Raw genomic sequence first — 14,821 nt, 5'->3', positions numbered from 1 at the left:
GGAAAAAATACATCTCAGAGAAATGACAATCATTTCTTTTTCTTTGCAAGAGCTTGTTTCAGAAGTAACCCCTCCAGTTTTTGGCTGTCCCAGTAGTGTTGTGGTATATGTATTGTATTGCAGTCTTGATTTTCGTACTTGTCCAGATAAAGGTGCTAGCTGAACATTACACCTGCTCCCTTCTGTCTGAGCATCAAGTTTTCTTTTATACAAAAAAAAAAAAAAAACCCAAACAGCAAAAGACAAGAATGGTCAGCTATAAAATCTGGATACAAATTTTTAAGCGTCCAGACTTGACAGCAGAGATATGCCCTCATGCCCCATAATGCAACTACATTCTGAACATCCTATTGTAATTAGAGTGGTTCATATTTCCAGGCACAACAACACAAATCTGCAAAATGCCCACATAATGTAGTTGGAGGCTAAGCACTGTATTAAATTGTTGTTTCTTCAAGGATATTTTCCAAAAGTATATCTATCTTCTACAGGATACCCACCCGCTTCAAGTCCTTTAATTTATCCATGCCCAGAACAGACAAAGCAGAAACTCAGAGAATCTAAACCAGATTTAACTGAAGGGGTAATGCAATAGCAGATGAACTTTATTGTTAATAAATAAGTCATTCACCCTTGGGACACCTAGACCTGATAGGGTCTCCTACAGGAGGCCTTCAAAAACACTTCTTTTCACTGACTGTACAGAATATGCCCAAACCATTCAGTCTGGGAACTGAGGAAAAAGTGTTTCTCATAGGCTGAAATCAACAAGCTGCTTTTAGGACAAGGTATAAATGGACCATGTATCCATAGCTCAGTTCAGATCATAGGATTATTTAGGTTGGAAAAGATCTCTAAGACCATTGAGTTCATTTGTTAACCCAGCACTGCCAAGTCCATCACTAAGCCTTGTCTTTTGAATACCTCCAGGCAGCTTCTGTAGGCAGCGTTTCCACTGCCTGACAACACTCGAGGTGAAGAAATTTTTCTTAGTATCCAGTCTAAACCTCCATGGCACAACTTGAAATAATTTCTCCTCATCCTATCATTTATTTGGGACACCTCCTTTCAGGTAGTTGTAGAGTGATAATGTCTCCCCTGAGCCTCCTTTTCTGCAGGCTGAACAACCCCAGCTCCCTCAGCCACTCCTCACACGACTTGCTCTGTAGATGTTTCAAGGCTCCACTGCCCTTCTCTGGACACACTGCAGCACCTCAATGCCTCAATGTTTTCTGCAAAAAGGAACTGTAAAGAAGGCTAGAATGCAATTCTGCTAATACAGATAAGCAATGTCAAAACTAGAGGCTGGGTTGTTAGTCTCCGAGTGATCCTGGTGGACAGTTACTTTTCTGCATTTGTTATCATGTTATATTAATGTAATTAATATGCACAAAGAGTAGATACTAATCAACTGCTCTCAGAAGAGGCTAATTTTTTTTTTTCTGCCATCAGCAACTGAGTTTGTCAAGGTCCTGAATCATCTCATTCTTCAGCAATGACTGATTTCAGAATGTGACCAAACCAGCCTCCATCTCCTGGTTAATAGTTAACAACTTAAAGTGTCTGATAAATTCTGAGCCAGATCTGAAAACATGTAAGGGCTCAGAGTTAATATTTATCTTAGCAGGATGAAAATATAAATTACGTATTTCTGTAGCCTCTTGTGATTTGTTTTCATTTTCTGTATGAAACAAATGGGGCACAAGCAGCCACCTGTTTTGACAGGGATACAATAAAAGAGCTGATCAGAAAAGTCTCTCAGAAATAGAAGACCAGACAGGAGGAAGCTATAAGGACCAGAATCATAATTTACCACCACTAATCAGGTTGTTTAAGACCAAACATCTACCCTCACCTAAGTTTTGATCTAGTTATGCATATTTTGCAAAAACTTTTCCTGTCAAAAATCTCTAACTACTATCTCTATATCTCTTTGCTCAAATGCAGTATAGATTATACTTCTGAAATCCACATTACTTAATTTTTTGTTTTCTTTCAACCACCTAGACAGTGACAATGTAAGTTTTATGATTCTTCCAGCTGGGAAGCAAGAGAGCACCTACAGCTTGAAAAATAAAAACTTGAACAGTTGTTAGACTCCATGTGTGTCTAGTAGCTTTATACTAGAGGATGTGGCAGGCCAGAATCTGGGAGACCTTTGCAGGCCCTTTCTACAGTCACCTCCTGACTCCCTGCCTCAATTCTCAGTGTCCCACAGAAGGAACAAACGAGCAGTCATTTTTATCTCCTTAAATGCCACACCTGTTAAATTTTGCTTTAAGATGAGCTGGCCCAAGTTTCAGTTTATGATTATATGCAACATCAGCAGTTTGGGGGCTGCTCCATAAAACCGTTCCATTTAAAGAGAAGAGGATGGTTCAAGTGGGAAACAAAGCAAGCATACAGGAGCTCTTTCCAGGTAAATGCTGCTCAGAATTAGCAGCTTTGAGACTTTCTGATTTTCATGGTCTATTTTTTTTTTAACTTTGACCACTACAAGGCAAGAAGTTCTGCAATGCACTAATCATACAATGCACTCAAATCATGCACTGAGAAGAAACAATTACTTCCTTCCATTTTAAACCTGCTACCACAAGACTGGAATGGCTTCTCTCACTGCTGGTAATTTCCTGCTAGTTTTTCATCCTGTGTATTGGCAATTTGAGGATAGAGACAATGAGGAAAAGGTTTTATCTGGAAAACAAACTCCACTTCCATTTCCTGAATTGCCTAAATTCTTCAATTTTAAAAAAGTCCTTCAGTTTCAAGTTCTTGCAGCTCTTGAGCGTTCATGCAAAGGTTTGTTACAGATCTTTTCTCCTTCATGATCACAAGATGTACTTGCAATGAGTATAAGCACATTGTGAACTTGTGTGCCCTATGTATCAAAACACAGGCTGTGACCTGAAGCTCACTGAAGTGGATGGATTTTTTGCTACTTGCTCTGAAGAATACAGCTAACAAGTGTTCATTGCAATTTCTCCATCTGTGCTCAATTATTTCTTTTTGTTAGTATCCATTATCAGTGTGTCCAGAAGTTAGTTAATGTATAACTCTAATCAAAAACTCATAACAGAATTTAAATTCAAGTCCATCCTTCTTCACTGAAGAATTTTGGTATAGGTTTCATTAGGTGTGCTTTTAACTGTTAATGATATTCTTAAGAGCCAAGAAAATACTTCAGCACCCAGCTGAATATGCTGTGGGATTAAGTCCATACTTGCCATTTCAATGAGAATGGAATGTCTTTTCTAGACTCACTGATGTCTTACAGTCAGACTGGGTATTCCTATATATTTTTCTTTTACCCTCATCCATTCTTGTTTTCCATGCATATATTCTATAATGAAGGTTTGAATCAATATTTTGTAGTCTTTCTTTTCTCCTTTGGACACACTCCCTTCTGTTTCACCTTTTAATTTCAAGCAGTTTTTCCATTCAGTGTCATTTGTCTGTATTAAATTAATTGCTACCTTTCTTCTTTTTCTGATTTATGAATAGCAGTGTTGCCATGTTATTTTATAGTAATGCCATTTGAGCTTTAGAGAATTACAAGCTTCCTTATTTGACTTAAATAGGAACAAGCTTACTCCAATAATAATCTTATGCTAATCTTATGTTAACATCTCCAATATGTTCTAAAAGTTTTCTTTACTCTGTTATTTTTACTCCTTAAATAGACTAGCTTTGACAGAAGCAGGTGTTTGAAGCAAATTAAATTATATAATATTATATCTGGAATAAGTTTTACCAGCACTTCTGTTTAAATTAGGGATTTACTTTAAATATCAGCTAACATTAATAATTTCTCCAATGTCCTCTATCTCACAGAAGCTGTTTTCTCAGTGTCTTAAAAGGATACATATTATTCAAATTCACTGAAGAAAAAAATCTCATAATAGAGACTTTTTCCTTGAGTATTTTTCTTCTTCTTTCATCCTTTAGCATTCCAAGTTTTCCCTCTTGATTAAGAGTTTCATGCCCTGGGTGTGAAAGAAGGTTAGGATACCTTAAAATCAAAGCTCTGGAACCAATCAGTGATGTATGAAGCCAAATACAGAACTGATTTGCTCCCATAAGCAATTCAAGCAGTGTTTTAGGGAGGTTGGCTTAAGTGAAAATGAGCACAGGTTGTGGTGCTGCATTTCTGCAATGCTCTGAAGATGGAAACATCGTGACAATAGTAATTAATACTGATAATGCCAAAGAAAGCCAATCCACAACTATATTTACCTCTCACTTGGCATCTCAAATGGAAAAAAGCAAGCAAGCAGGCTTTTAAATATTTTCAGAGCTGCAACCATTTCAGGAGCTACTAAATCAATTATTTCAGCAACTTGCTTTTGTAAACGGAATCATCAGCAACAGATTTCATTTCCAGGTGACTTCCCAGGCCCCAAGAAACACAGCAGCATCTACAGCCTGGAAAGATGTTGAAACAGCAGCATGCAATTCCTAGTAACTCATAAGTGCCAAAAAATATACTGCTTCAGCAAACATAGCAGATTTTCACATAACAGAACTACATAGAGAATAACTATTATAGCAGGAAAAAAAGTTTAAGTTTCAGCTGCAAGCACTAGACACTGTTTGTCAGAGGCAATTTAAAGTATTTTTGCTCTTGAATTTACAGCAGAATTTTCTCTATGTAATGAGATTGGAGAATATTTTTTTGAGATGACTGAAGGTCAAATTGCATGTACTTATTTATACCTTGGCTATGAATAGTTCCACTGATCTCAGTAAGATTTCTGGAGGAGTACCCAAGGTGAGTAATGATTAAAACCTTGGTTATTAAAAAAGAAAGGATAGAAGCAAACCAGAACAGTTTCCTAAGACAACCAACAGCAAATTTCTGAATGGTGAAATTGGAAATGCAATCAAAAGAGTAACACAGAAATTAATTCTCAGAAACACTGTGATGTAAAGTGATGTGCTGGGGACTTGTGCACTTCATTTTAATAATAAATATATGGTTAAAGAGACAGAAAAAGTAGGAAATTCTAACTGCACCATCTTTATGCAAACTCTCTACAGGATATTATGGTATGGCAATGTTTCAAATGTAATGAGGTTGCCCTCATGCTGTGTTTGAAACTATTTCAGTAAAACTTAGCATATTTTTAGTAGGGTTTTAATGCCTGGATATAATGTCTGAAACAGCATAAATCCAACTAACTAGCCAGCAACTAAAATCTGAAATATTCTGGGGTGTTTTGTCTCTTTATACAATTTAGAAAGCAGCCAGGAAGCCCTCGTTCATATTCTAGGAAGAAAAGATTTTCTGTTACAGAAGCAACTAAGAAAATCATCATAGCTTCCTTTTTTTCTTAGCTCTAAACTAAGACTAGCAGAGGACTGGGACATTTTATGCAGTAAATTTCTAATTTGAATGCTACAGACTTGACAAGAATTTCCAGTATTACTCTCCAAAAACATGCTAGTATAACTTATATTTTTATCTTCTAAATTCCGCTTTGATCATCCTTTTTTCTTCTTTTTTCTTCTAATCTCAAAGTCACATCTTCACACATGTAAGTAAATCATTAGTATCTTTATGCTTCTAATTGCATTAATATTTCCTTTCTAAATAGGTTCTCTTATCCATGAATAGCTGGGGCATCTCTCATCCAAGGACCAGATGTGGCTGGATGAAACAAGAGCCCATGAAGGGGTGCAATACTTTTAGGAGAAACCATTGTGATGAATTTCATTTCATAGTGATCAATTTACACTTTGAAGGTCACAGTGTTGTCTTTCTGTAAGAGGATAAAAAGAGGGTAGCTGGTTTTTCCTGCCAAATGCAATCAGTGTTGTTCAACTTTAACATGCATCAGGAGGAGAAATCCCACTTCTCTCTACAACTGCCAGTATGGGTGGGGAGGAGCTCAAAGAGGAAGGAGGAAAGGAGATTGCAATGGTTTGTCCAGTCAAGAGGTGAAATGAAAGTGGAGTAACAGGGCCAGAGGCAGGACAAAGTGTAACTCCTGACTGGATCTGTGGCACAGTTTAGGAATGGGTCTCCAGTTTGGTGTTCCCAATGAAACACTCCAAAGCACATGCCCCATGCTCACTCCCCTGTATCCCCTCCCTTTCCCTGCAGGGAGATGGAGAGGAGAATTGGAGACTCAAAAGGTGAAGATAATGGGTTCAGACAAGAACAATTACTGGAAACAGCAATGTGTTGCAGAAATAATGTCAGATTTAAAGGTCAAAAGTTGCATTTCTTTTGACTCCCATATCATTATTAGTCAATAGGATCATGCTTTCTGATTCTGCCAAATCTGCACTTACATTCCTATTGTGGGCAGCTGCAGTCCATAGGATGTCTCCTAGATACATGGGTCTGCTTATTATGGACAAGAATCTTAATGAGTTTATAGAAACTAAAGCAAATTCTGTCTTACTACTGGCTAACTTATTCCATTGCATCCATGATGCCAGGAAGAGGGAAAATCTAATGCATTGTTTATAGGACATAATTCTGTATCTTCTTGTAAGCATATGTGTACCTTCCTACACATCCACACACAGTGCCCTATTAAACTTCAGGAACATGGTAGTAGGACAGCCTTGGATTCTTGTGTACTGGTGGAGTCAGACTAGACCTTAAAAGACTGCAGTTAAAAAAAGGCAATCTATGCAAAACTCACATTTAGTGCATTTACCAGAATGTCTTGTATTGTGATCACTTTGAATCACAATGCTTACATTTTGATTGAATTTCCAGTCCTATATTTCTGTGTCATTTATTGAGTATATCCACACTAATCCCCCTGAAACTCAGGTAAAAAAAGTCTAGAAAAATGAGAGCAACTGATTCCTTCATACAGGGAAACTCGCCAGTCTCAGTACAAGGTACTGCAGGGCTCAGATGATTTTGGTGAGCAGGACGTACCAGCAAGGAGAGAATCAAGCTGTCTGGTGCAGTGGGCACAGCAGGGCTGCTCTCTCCACACAGTGCTAGCAACAAAGACTAAACTAACTTTCCGTGAAAGACCTGGGTGGGGAGCTCGTCCTGAGCTCCTATTTTCATCTGCATCTCTAGCACCTGTGCATCAGGGAAGAGTTATTTTTGCTCACTCAGTGGCTGAGTATATCTGTAGCTCAGGTTGCTTCACGGTTTCCATCTAAGACCTGATGCTCCACTGCCTGTAACACAGGCAAATTCTAATCATCCAGGTCAGGCTTTTCTGTGATAAGGATGTCTTGAGCTGGTTGGTTCACCATCTCACTGTCAGTGTGGCGTGATTCAGACACTGACCAGGCAGAAGTTGTACAGTGAAATACTTTTCCAATCCTGGTGAAAGAAAACAGTCCTACAATTGAGGTGCTCCAAAACCTGCAAGGTTTGAAGATGAGGTAGAACAGGGACACTTGCCAAGAGAAAGTGAGCAGCCAGCGCTGCTTAGCTGAAGACCCAGGAGACTGAAGCCTCCAACCATGGGCTGCCTCATCAGCCTCCTCTGTGCCAATCACAAAACCAGCAGAAAATTACTCAGTCACTGCTGAGCTGGTTTCTCATCAGCTTATCAAGCTCAGTTTTCATGCCAAAGCTAGTGCCAGCCTAAGAAAAATGCCAGGAAAAGGAGAGGGAGAAAGGTGTGGAACTGCAACCCTAGAGAAGGGCAGACTAGCTTTTGGATAAGCAGTACAAGCAATTTCCCTTGATTAGGGCATCTAGGTTGCGGACTAACGTGTGAGGTGGAGAGGAAGAACCTAGTATATGTTAGAATAAATATGTAAGCAAAGCAGAAGAATAGCTTTTTCAGGCTACACAGCTACTCATCACATTGCCACTGCTCTGTCTATATATTTCAGGCTTCCTGCTTGAAAGAAAGCACCTTGAGAGTGAGCTGTAGTTACAGCTGTCTGGAAGATGATGAGGGCAAATATTTATGTTTCATGAGAATGCATACTCATTAAACAGAGTAAACTCATTGCTCATTAGAAGAAAGAAGTCATAAAGGAAGGCAATAAGCAGAAACAAAACCAGAAATTGCTGTGGTTCACCAAATGGTACCTGTTTGTAGCTTCTGCAGTGACCTCATGCTTCATGAAGAGGTGCAACAAAGCACTGGTGTGCCAGCACGTATTAAGGACAAGGAATAAGCCTCCCTTATTGTCCTTTTCTTTGGTTTGTAAAGCCTTGTCTAGGATTCAGCAGGTAACTGAGATAGAGATGGCTCTAAGTTATGGATTCTTCCATGTTTTAAAAGTAGGATGAGTTTGTACCACTGTTATAATTACAAACAGTCCCATTGAGGTCACCTGTGGTACCTCCAGAAAGCACACATCAGGTCATGGAGATTCAACATGCCAAAACACAGAGACACTGACAGAGGACAAAAAGGAGGCAGGTTGAGGTGCTGAACACCAAGTTCACAGCACACCTGTGACATGTTGGGGGCAGGAGTTAGTAGCTGATGTGACATATCCTTTCAACCACTTGCTCAATTTTTCTCCAAAATAAGATCAGCTCAGCAAAAAACAGCCTTGTTCTGTGACAAACATTTCACCTCATGTGAACTTACAAAATATTGTTAGCCTGAAGACTAAATGAGGACCATAGGCAGGAATATGTATATATATATATATATACACATACATATATATATATAGGGAAGGCTGGCAAGGAAAAAAATAAACAGGCTCTAATTTTCTCCTGCAATACTAAGCAGCTTTCATACTGCGGGAGACTAAAAAGGTTGAGTTACCCTGACGTCAGTACAGTAATTATTGGCTCAGATTTTTGGCTTGTGTACAAGGCTAACATTCTTACTCTTGGGAAGGTCTTACTCTAGCACAGAAGTGGGTAAGAAACTTTAATGTGTTGTCCCTCTTTGTATCATAATCCAAGTGTCTGAATTTCAGAACATCCGGAGACCAGCCATGGTGAGCACATTGTCACACTGTCAGGAAGGCTAATGAACAACCTTGTTGTAATTAAAGGTGTCCTCAGATGCTCTAAATTGAAAACAAACACCAGACAATGTATGTAGTCCACATACATGCACTACTTAAAGAGTAAAGTATTCCATATTCCTTCCTATAAAGCAATTTGACATTCTTCATGCCTATGCTGAATACTGTGGAGACATCTTGCTACAGACGACTCAGTGATTTGGGGAAATTGTCTTGCAACAGGCCAATACATCTGAATGCTAGAGAGCAAATTACAGGCTCTTAATGTTTTCCCAAATATTTTCACATATGCTCTATTATTATTTATATTGCATTACAGACTATCGTGAGCCTTTTGACTTTAACCAGAGGTGACTTAAATTGCACGCTCTAGTTCGGAGTGCACTCATCCAAGGCGACGTGGGCAGTAATAACAAAACACACTGTGCTCTGCCCAGTGAGCGTGTTTTCCTGAGGTCAGTGGGAGCTCAGGCTGCTGAGGACTTCACAAACTTGACTCTAGGCTCACCTCAGGAGCCCTGTAACATACCTTGACCTTGTTCAGATCACCACTGTCCTAAATTCTCCCAAGGATCTGAAACAACACACAGCACCCTCCAACCCTGTTGCACCTGATCATTAGGGACAGATTGCTGTGAAACAGAGATGACCCTTTAAGAAAGCAGTGAATGGGAGGTGAATACCAGTGGGATAATGCACATCCCTTGCTGCGTGGGAGTTGTTAGTTGTGGCACCAGGTCCAAACCAGTACTGGACCAGATGAATTTGGTGCCTTGTTGAGCTAGGCTATGTTTTACATACAAAAGTGATACATTACCATCAGTGACATTTGGCTGGTGACACTTTCAGGAGAGTCCCCTGTCTTGTCTGTCTGCTGCTAGCTAGAAATACCCTCACTCAAATATGTGGGGATGTAGGTATGTGTTTCAAGCAACTGTGGAAAACATCTGTGAAGGGAGTGGGCTTCTCTTTTTATAGAGCATGTTATTAACAGAGCCTAAAATCCCAGTTGCATTTTCATCCTATTATTCAGACTGTTTTCTGTCCTAAGTTCTCTGCTCACTTTTAGAAACTATTGATACTTGTTTTGAATCCCAGAAAGACCTACATTTCACTACTACTTGAAAATAATTCAAACACAGCAGAATTTTAGAGTAAAATTCAGAAATAATTGTTTTAAGTGCTTTAACTGACAGGATTTGATAACAGAAGCGCTGTTGTAAATCAATAACTGTGTTTAAGCTTTTAATTATTTTGTTATTCTATGGACAGTAAAACAGTTCATAAGGAAAGAGTACATAAACCCAGGAATTTTTTACAGGTGCAGATCCTTATGGTCTAAACTCTTTGATACAAGATTCTTCTTTTCTCTTTCTGAAATGGCATCTGCCACTTCAAAAGGGTGAAACATATTGCACATGGGAATTTGCAAGCAGTATCCATACAAAGAGAATTTCTGTTGCTTTTACACTTTCATACTAGGCACCCAGAACTTGCTTTTCGGTATGTCAGAGAAACACTTTGATCCAATGAGTATATTTTTCCCAACTCTGGGAGTGAGATAGGAATCCAGGCAGAAAATGGGAATCTGAGGCAAAGGCTGCATATGCCACATAAAAATAGTGCCACACAATTACCCAAGTGCAACAATTCCCCCCCACCACCCCTTAATTAGTATTGCACACAGCTCTGAATCACATCCTATATTAATATCTTGAAGGCACTTGTAAGGCTTTTTTAACCTAACTATTTAATATCTCCTCTCTTTGGGTATCTCCAGTACTTTAATATCTAGAGCATGGCATATTTTATTCTGAAGTTACATATCACTGGGTACAGCTGCAAGATTACAAATCTGGTCAGTAAAAGCAGAGTAAGCTAAAGTAAGCAGGCAAGGCTTAAAAACCCAGATTGTCACACAGCTAATCCTTTTTAGCAGGTAGGTGAAAATCAAAGCATCTCATAAATATGAACCCTGGACTGGCTAAAGAAATTCTAGTAGTTTCAACATGAGACATGCAAAAATGAGGATGCATGTTCACGTATTAAGAAAAGTGCTTCTATCTGACCATTTTTCTGTGGGGAAGGAGAGAAAATTAGTAAATGATAGGTTCTCTTAAGAATACTGTTAACAGTTGCTTCCTTCCCCTCAGCTGGTCTACAAATTATCCCTTTATTTTACCCAAATTTGTAGCAAGTTTGTATTTTATTAATATTTTTTCCCAGATTTGTTTGGCATAAAGAGGACTGATACAAAAAGGATAGGCTAGATCTCTGGATCTCTGTAATGGAATTAATCTGAATTACAGCAGCTGGGCAATTGACTGAAATTGGGTAGACCTGCCCCTCGGAAAAGAATCCCTGATACCTCCCTCTCACCAGGGCAAAGGCGTTTGCCTGGCAGCTGTCACAGCTCTGTGAGAAATCTTAATTTCAGAGCAACTTTGTGCCCCTCCATGTACACCCCAGGAGGGGAAGGGGATGAGCGGGCTTTGCCTTGTGCTCCGGGAGGGCTGCGGAGATGGTGTCCATGCCACCTCCAGCTGGAAGTACGCGAGCATCCCGGGACGCAGCTGCATCCCCCGCAGGCTCAGCGAGCCCGACACCTCGCGAGGACCGGCTTCTCGGCAGCCGCTCAGCGTGCCCGGGGGTGGCCGGGACACCTCGGCCGGCTCCTCCGGGGCAGGGCAGGGGCGGAGGGTCCGCCGAGCTCCGGCCGCTTCCCCGCCCGCGTCCCCTCCCCCTGGCGGGGCGGAGCGGAGCGGGGCCGGCCCGGGGGAGGAGGAGCAGCCGGAGCCGGGGCCGGATCGCCGCGGCTCCCGCGGAGCCCCCGAAGTTTGCGCTGCCGGCGGAGGCGGCTCTCGGCCCTCGTCCCGCCGCTTCCGGGGCCCCGCCGGGCGGAGCGGGCCGGGCCGGGCAGGGGGGCGGGAGTGGCCGCCGGCAGGAACCGAGCCGAGCCGCGATGAAGAAGCCGGACGGGAAGGTGGTGCTGCTGGGGGACATGAACGTGGGCAAGACCTCCCTGCTGCACCGCTACATGGAGCGGCGCTTCCAGGAGACGGTCAGCACCGTCGGCGGCGCCTTCTACCTGAAGCAGTGGGGGCCGTACAACATCTCCATCTGGGACACCGCAGGTGAGGGCACCCCGCACGGAGCGGATGGGGTCCGGCGCGGCGCTCCCGGCGGACCGGGGCTCCCCGAAACCCGCGGGGTGTTTGCTGGCCGGCTGCCCCTCTCCGGCTCCGGGGAGAGCGGCGCTGCCCGCGGCACCCTCCGTGCCTTGGGATGGGTAGGGCTTGCTTTTCCCTAGTTTTGGCTCGGCCCTGCTGTGCGAGCTGCGAGGTGGGTGACCTCGCTCGGGACAGCTTTCCGAGAAGCGGGAGCAGGAGATGGAGACGTGCTCCCCGCGGCGCCCCGGAGGCGGCGCCGGGAGCCCTGCCCCGCTGCTTATCGCCTTGTTGGCTCTACGGTGAAGTCAGTCGCCTGAATCATAGGGTTTGGCGGTAGGACAGAGTCTGAAGAGACACGATTTTGATGGGCCTTAAGGGGCAAGTGTTACTTACAACTGTTCATCTCTGGTGTTTTTGGAATTGCTTTGCGAAATGTGGATGTACAGGGAAGATCGCGGTGCCTGATTGCTTTCTTTTACCTGAGTAGATGGCTGCTGACTACAAGTTCAGTCAGGAATTAGAGAGGTTGCAGCTTCTCCCTTCCCTTTCTTACTGAGTTCATCCCTGCTCGTTGTGTGCTGTTGAGTTCGGTATCAGCTGGTGTCAGACGCGGACATCCCAAGGCGTGCTGCTGCCAGCCCTTCGGACGTGGCGTTCCCCTTCCCCGCAGCTGTAAGAAATTGGTGCACAGAGAGCACGGGCTGCCGGCAGCTTCTGGCTGGGATAGCAGCAAGGGGCTGTGTGTGCCGCTCTTGTGGCAGGCAGCATCTCTGGGATGCAGGACTGAGCGTGGGTTGTGGTTGGGAGGCCTGGGGTGGAGGAGGTGGGAGAGCATGGGCTGGAGAAGTGGTTTGTGGTCTTAGTCATATGAATGTCTTGCTCTTGATTATTAAGTCAGGAAGCTCTCCCCTGTCAAGTAAAGCACCAGAGTGTCCCGCAAAATTAAGTTAATGAATGCTCTTGCCTTTAAGTTGTTCTTTGCAAATATAATCTTGTTCCATTTTTTGTTGTTGTTGTTTTCATGTTTAGCTGGATTTTTAAAAATATTTAGTGGCAACATGAAGAATGCAGGTTATATGTCCTTGTGGAACTTGAAGAGCTGCAGCATCGTGCAATATTCCAGTTTCCTCTTGATGAAATTTGGGAGGGAAGTTCATTTGCTGTGTCACTTCATGTCACAATCTAGTCCAAAATTGTTTTTCCTGTGTCAGGAATTGAGAAGAAGGAAGGGGAGAAATGAAACTGCCAAAAAGTTATACAGAAACACTTTCGGGAAGTGTGGAGAGGAGGTGTTTTAAGAGCTTTTTCTTGCATTTGGTAATCTGTTACTATCATGAAAGCTCTCTACCCGTAGCTCTGTTTTAAATATACTTTCTGTGTAATTTGCGGTATTTTTTTAATCTACTTCAGTTTTGGAGTTTATGTGTTTTACTATGGGGAGTCTCTTGTGGGCAGTTGCTGCTTGTTTCTGGTAAGCCATGGGTGATTAGCAGAGGGCTTTATTTCAGCAGGAAAACCATCTGTCTAGGTGACATTGTTGCTTGGTAATTTTCATCACACCCTTCTTTTTTTTTTAATCATACATAATAAAATAAATCCCTCCAAGGCTTGTCTGCTGGTTTTAGAGCCCTTTTTGTCAGTCATTTATTCTTACTGTGGTATTTTATTCAGTGTTAATTGAGGAACCAGGTTCCAGTTGTATGTGGAATCTGGAAAGCTCCAGAGGGGGAATCTCCATGTGCCAGATGAAGCACCCAGGTGCTGTCTGTCTCAGGACAGTGCAAGTGTTCAGAGCTCAGCAGTCACTTCCCCGGTGGCCACAATTCCTGGTGCAGGGCCACTGCCAATGCACAGCTCTGCAGCAGGAGTTCCTGCTGCTCAGCAGCACTTCTGGAGCAGAATTGCTGAAGCTGAATTTGCAGAGCAACAGTTGAAAAGTGTTGCTGTACTGTACCAGGGTGACATAACACATCTTCCTCCTTCTTCTCTGTTGCTGGAGTTAGCGCTGAGCCTGGCTGTCCCCTCTCTGGTGTTTCAGGGGCACACAAGGGCTCTTGCACCATCTCCCTGTTGACTCGTGCTCCTGAGAATGATGGAAGTTGCCAGAACTGGGCTAGACTGTTGGGACCTGTGGGTTTTCGTTTATTAACAGCTCTCATTAATCTTGGAATTAACAGAAGCTCCCAGGGCACATATGTGCTTTCTGCTGTCTGGTGAAGAAGTAAGGGACCTTGCTGACACTGTAAATCTGGTGTTAAGTCACAAAGGGATTGAAAAGTTGGTGTTATTTGTTTATTTTTATTTTGTGTGGATTTTATGTGTTTGCTGGGCTCAATGTGTCTGGAGACCTTGGTTTGCACCTCTTATCTCTCTGCAGTCTCACTGTCTTATCTCTACTAGGTGGGTAACAAGTAAGCTTGGAGTGTGTAGTAAGGAGGAGTTTAAAATTTAGCTTTTTTGTCTGTTTATTAACCTGATGTTGCTAACTACTGAATTCTTGTGAAGCAGTTATAGGGTAACAAATACTGATACATTGGTTTCTTATGTATGTGTAGGTATGCAGAGAAATCCAGCAACAAACAATCATCCAGGAGAGTTGAAATTCTTTAGCCAGCAATGACAAGAACATGGATCAAAGTTTACAACCATCCCACCTATCTAAATACTGAGGCCCTGCTCAGAATGTCTGTCTTAATACCTCAACAGCACTTTATACAATATGTGAT

At 42.3% G+C, this 14,821-nt stretch overlaps 1 protein-coding gene across 1 annotated transcript in view; it reads left to right on the top strand.

Annotated features, from left to right (window-relative positions):
* Nucleotides 1-11,704: 11,704 nt before the first annotated feature.
* Nucleotides 11,705-14,821, top strand: part of RAB20 (RAB20, member RAS oncogene family) — a 28,595-nt gene continuing 25,478 nt past the window's right edge. Inside the window, exon 1 of the mRNA XM_039714381.1 lies at nucleotides 11,705-12,059. Within this exon, the coding sequence (XP_039570315.1) occupies nucleotides 11,888-12,059 (172 nt within the window). The 5' untranslated portion in view covers nucleotides 11,705-11,887. The remainder of the gene's footprint in view (nucleotides 12,060-14,821) is intronic.

Source organism: Passer montanus, unplaced genomic scaffold (genome assembly GCF_014805655.1).
Source record: "Passer montanus isolate IOZ18808 unplaced genomic scaffold, ASM1480565v1 scaffold3, whole genome shotgun sequence".
NCBI lineage: Eukaryota > Metazoa > Chordata > Aves > Passeriformes > Passeridae > Passer > Passer montanus.
The sequence above is the reverse complement of the archived record's forward strand: the minus strand, read 5'-3'. Positions and strand labels throughout refer to the sequence as shown.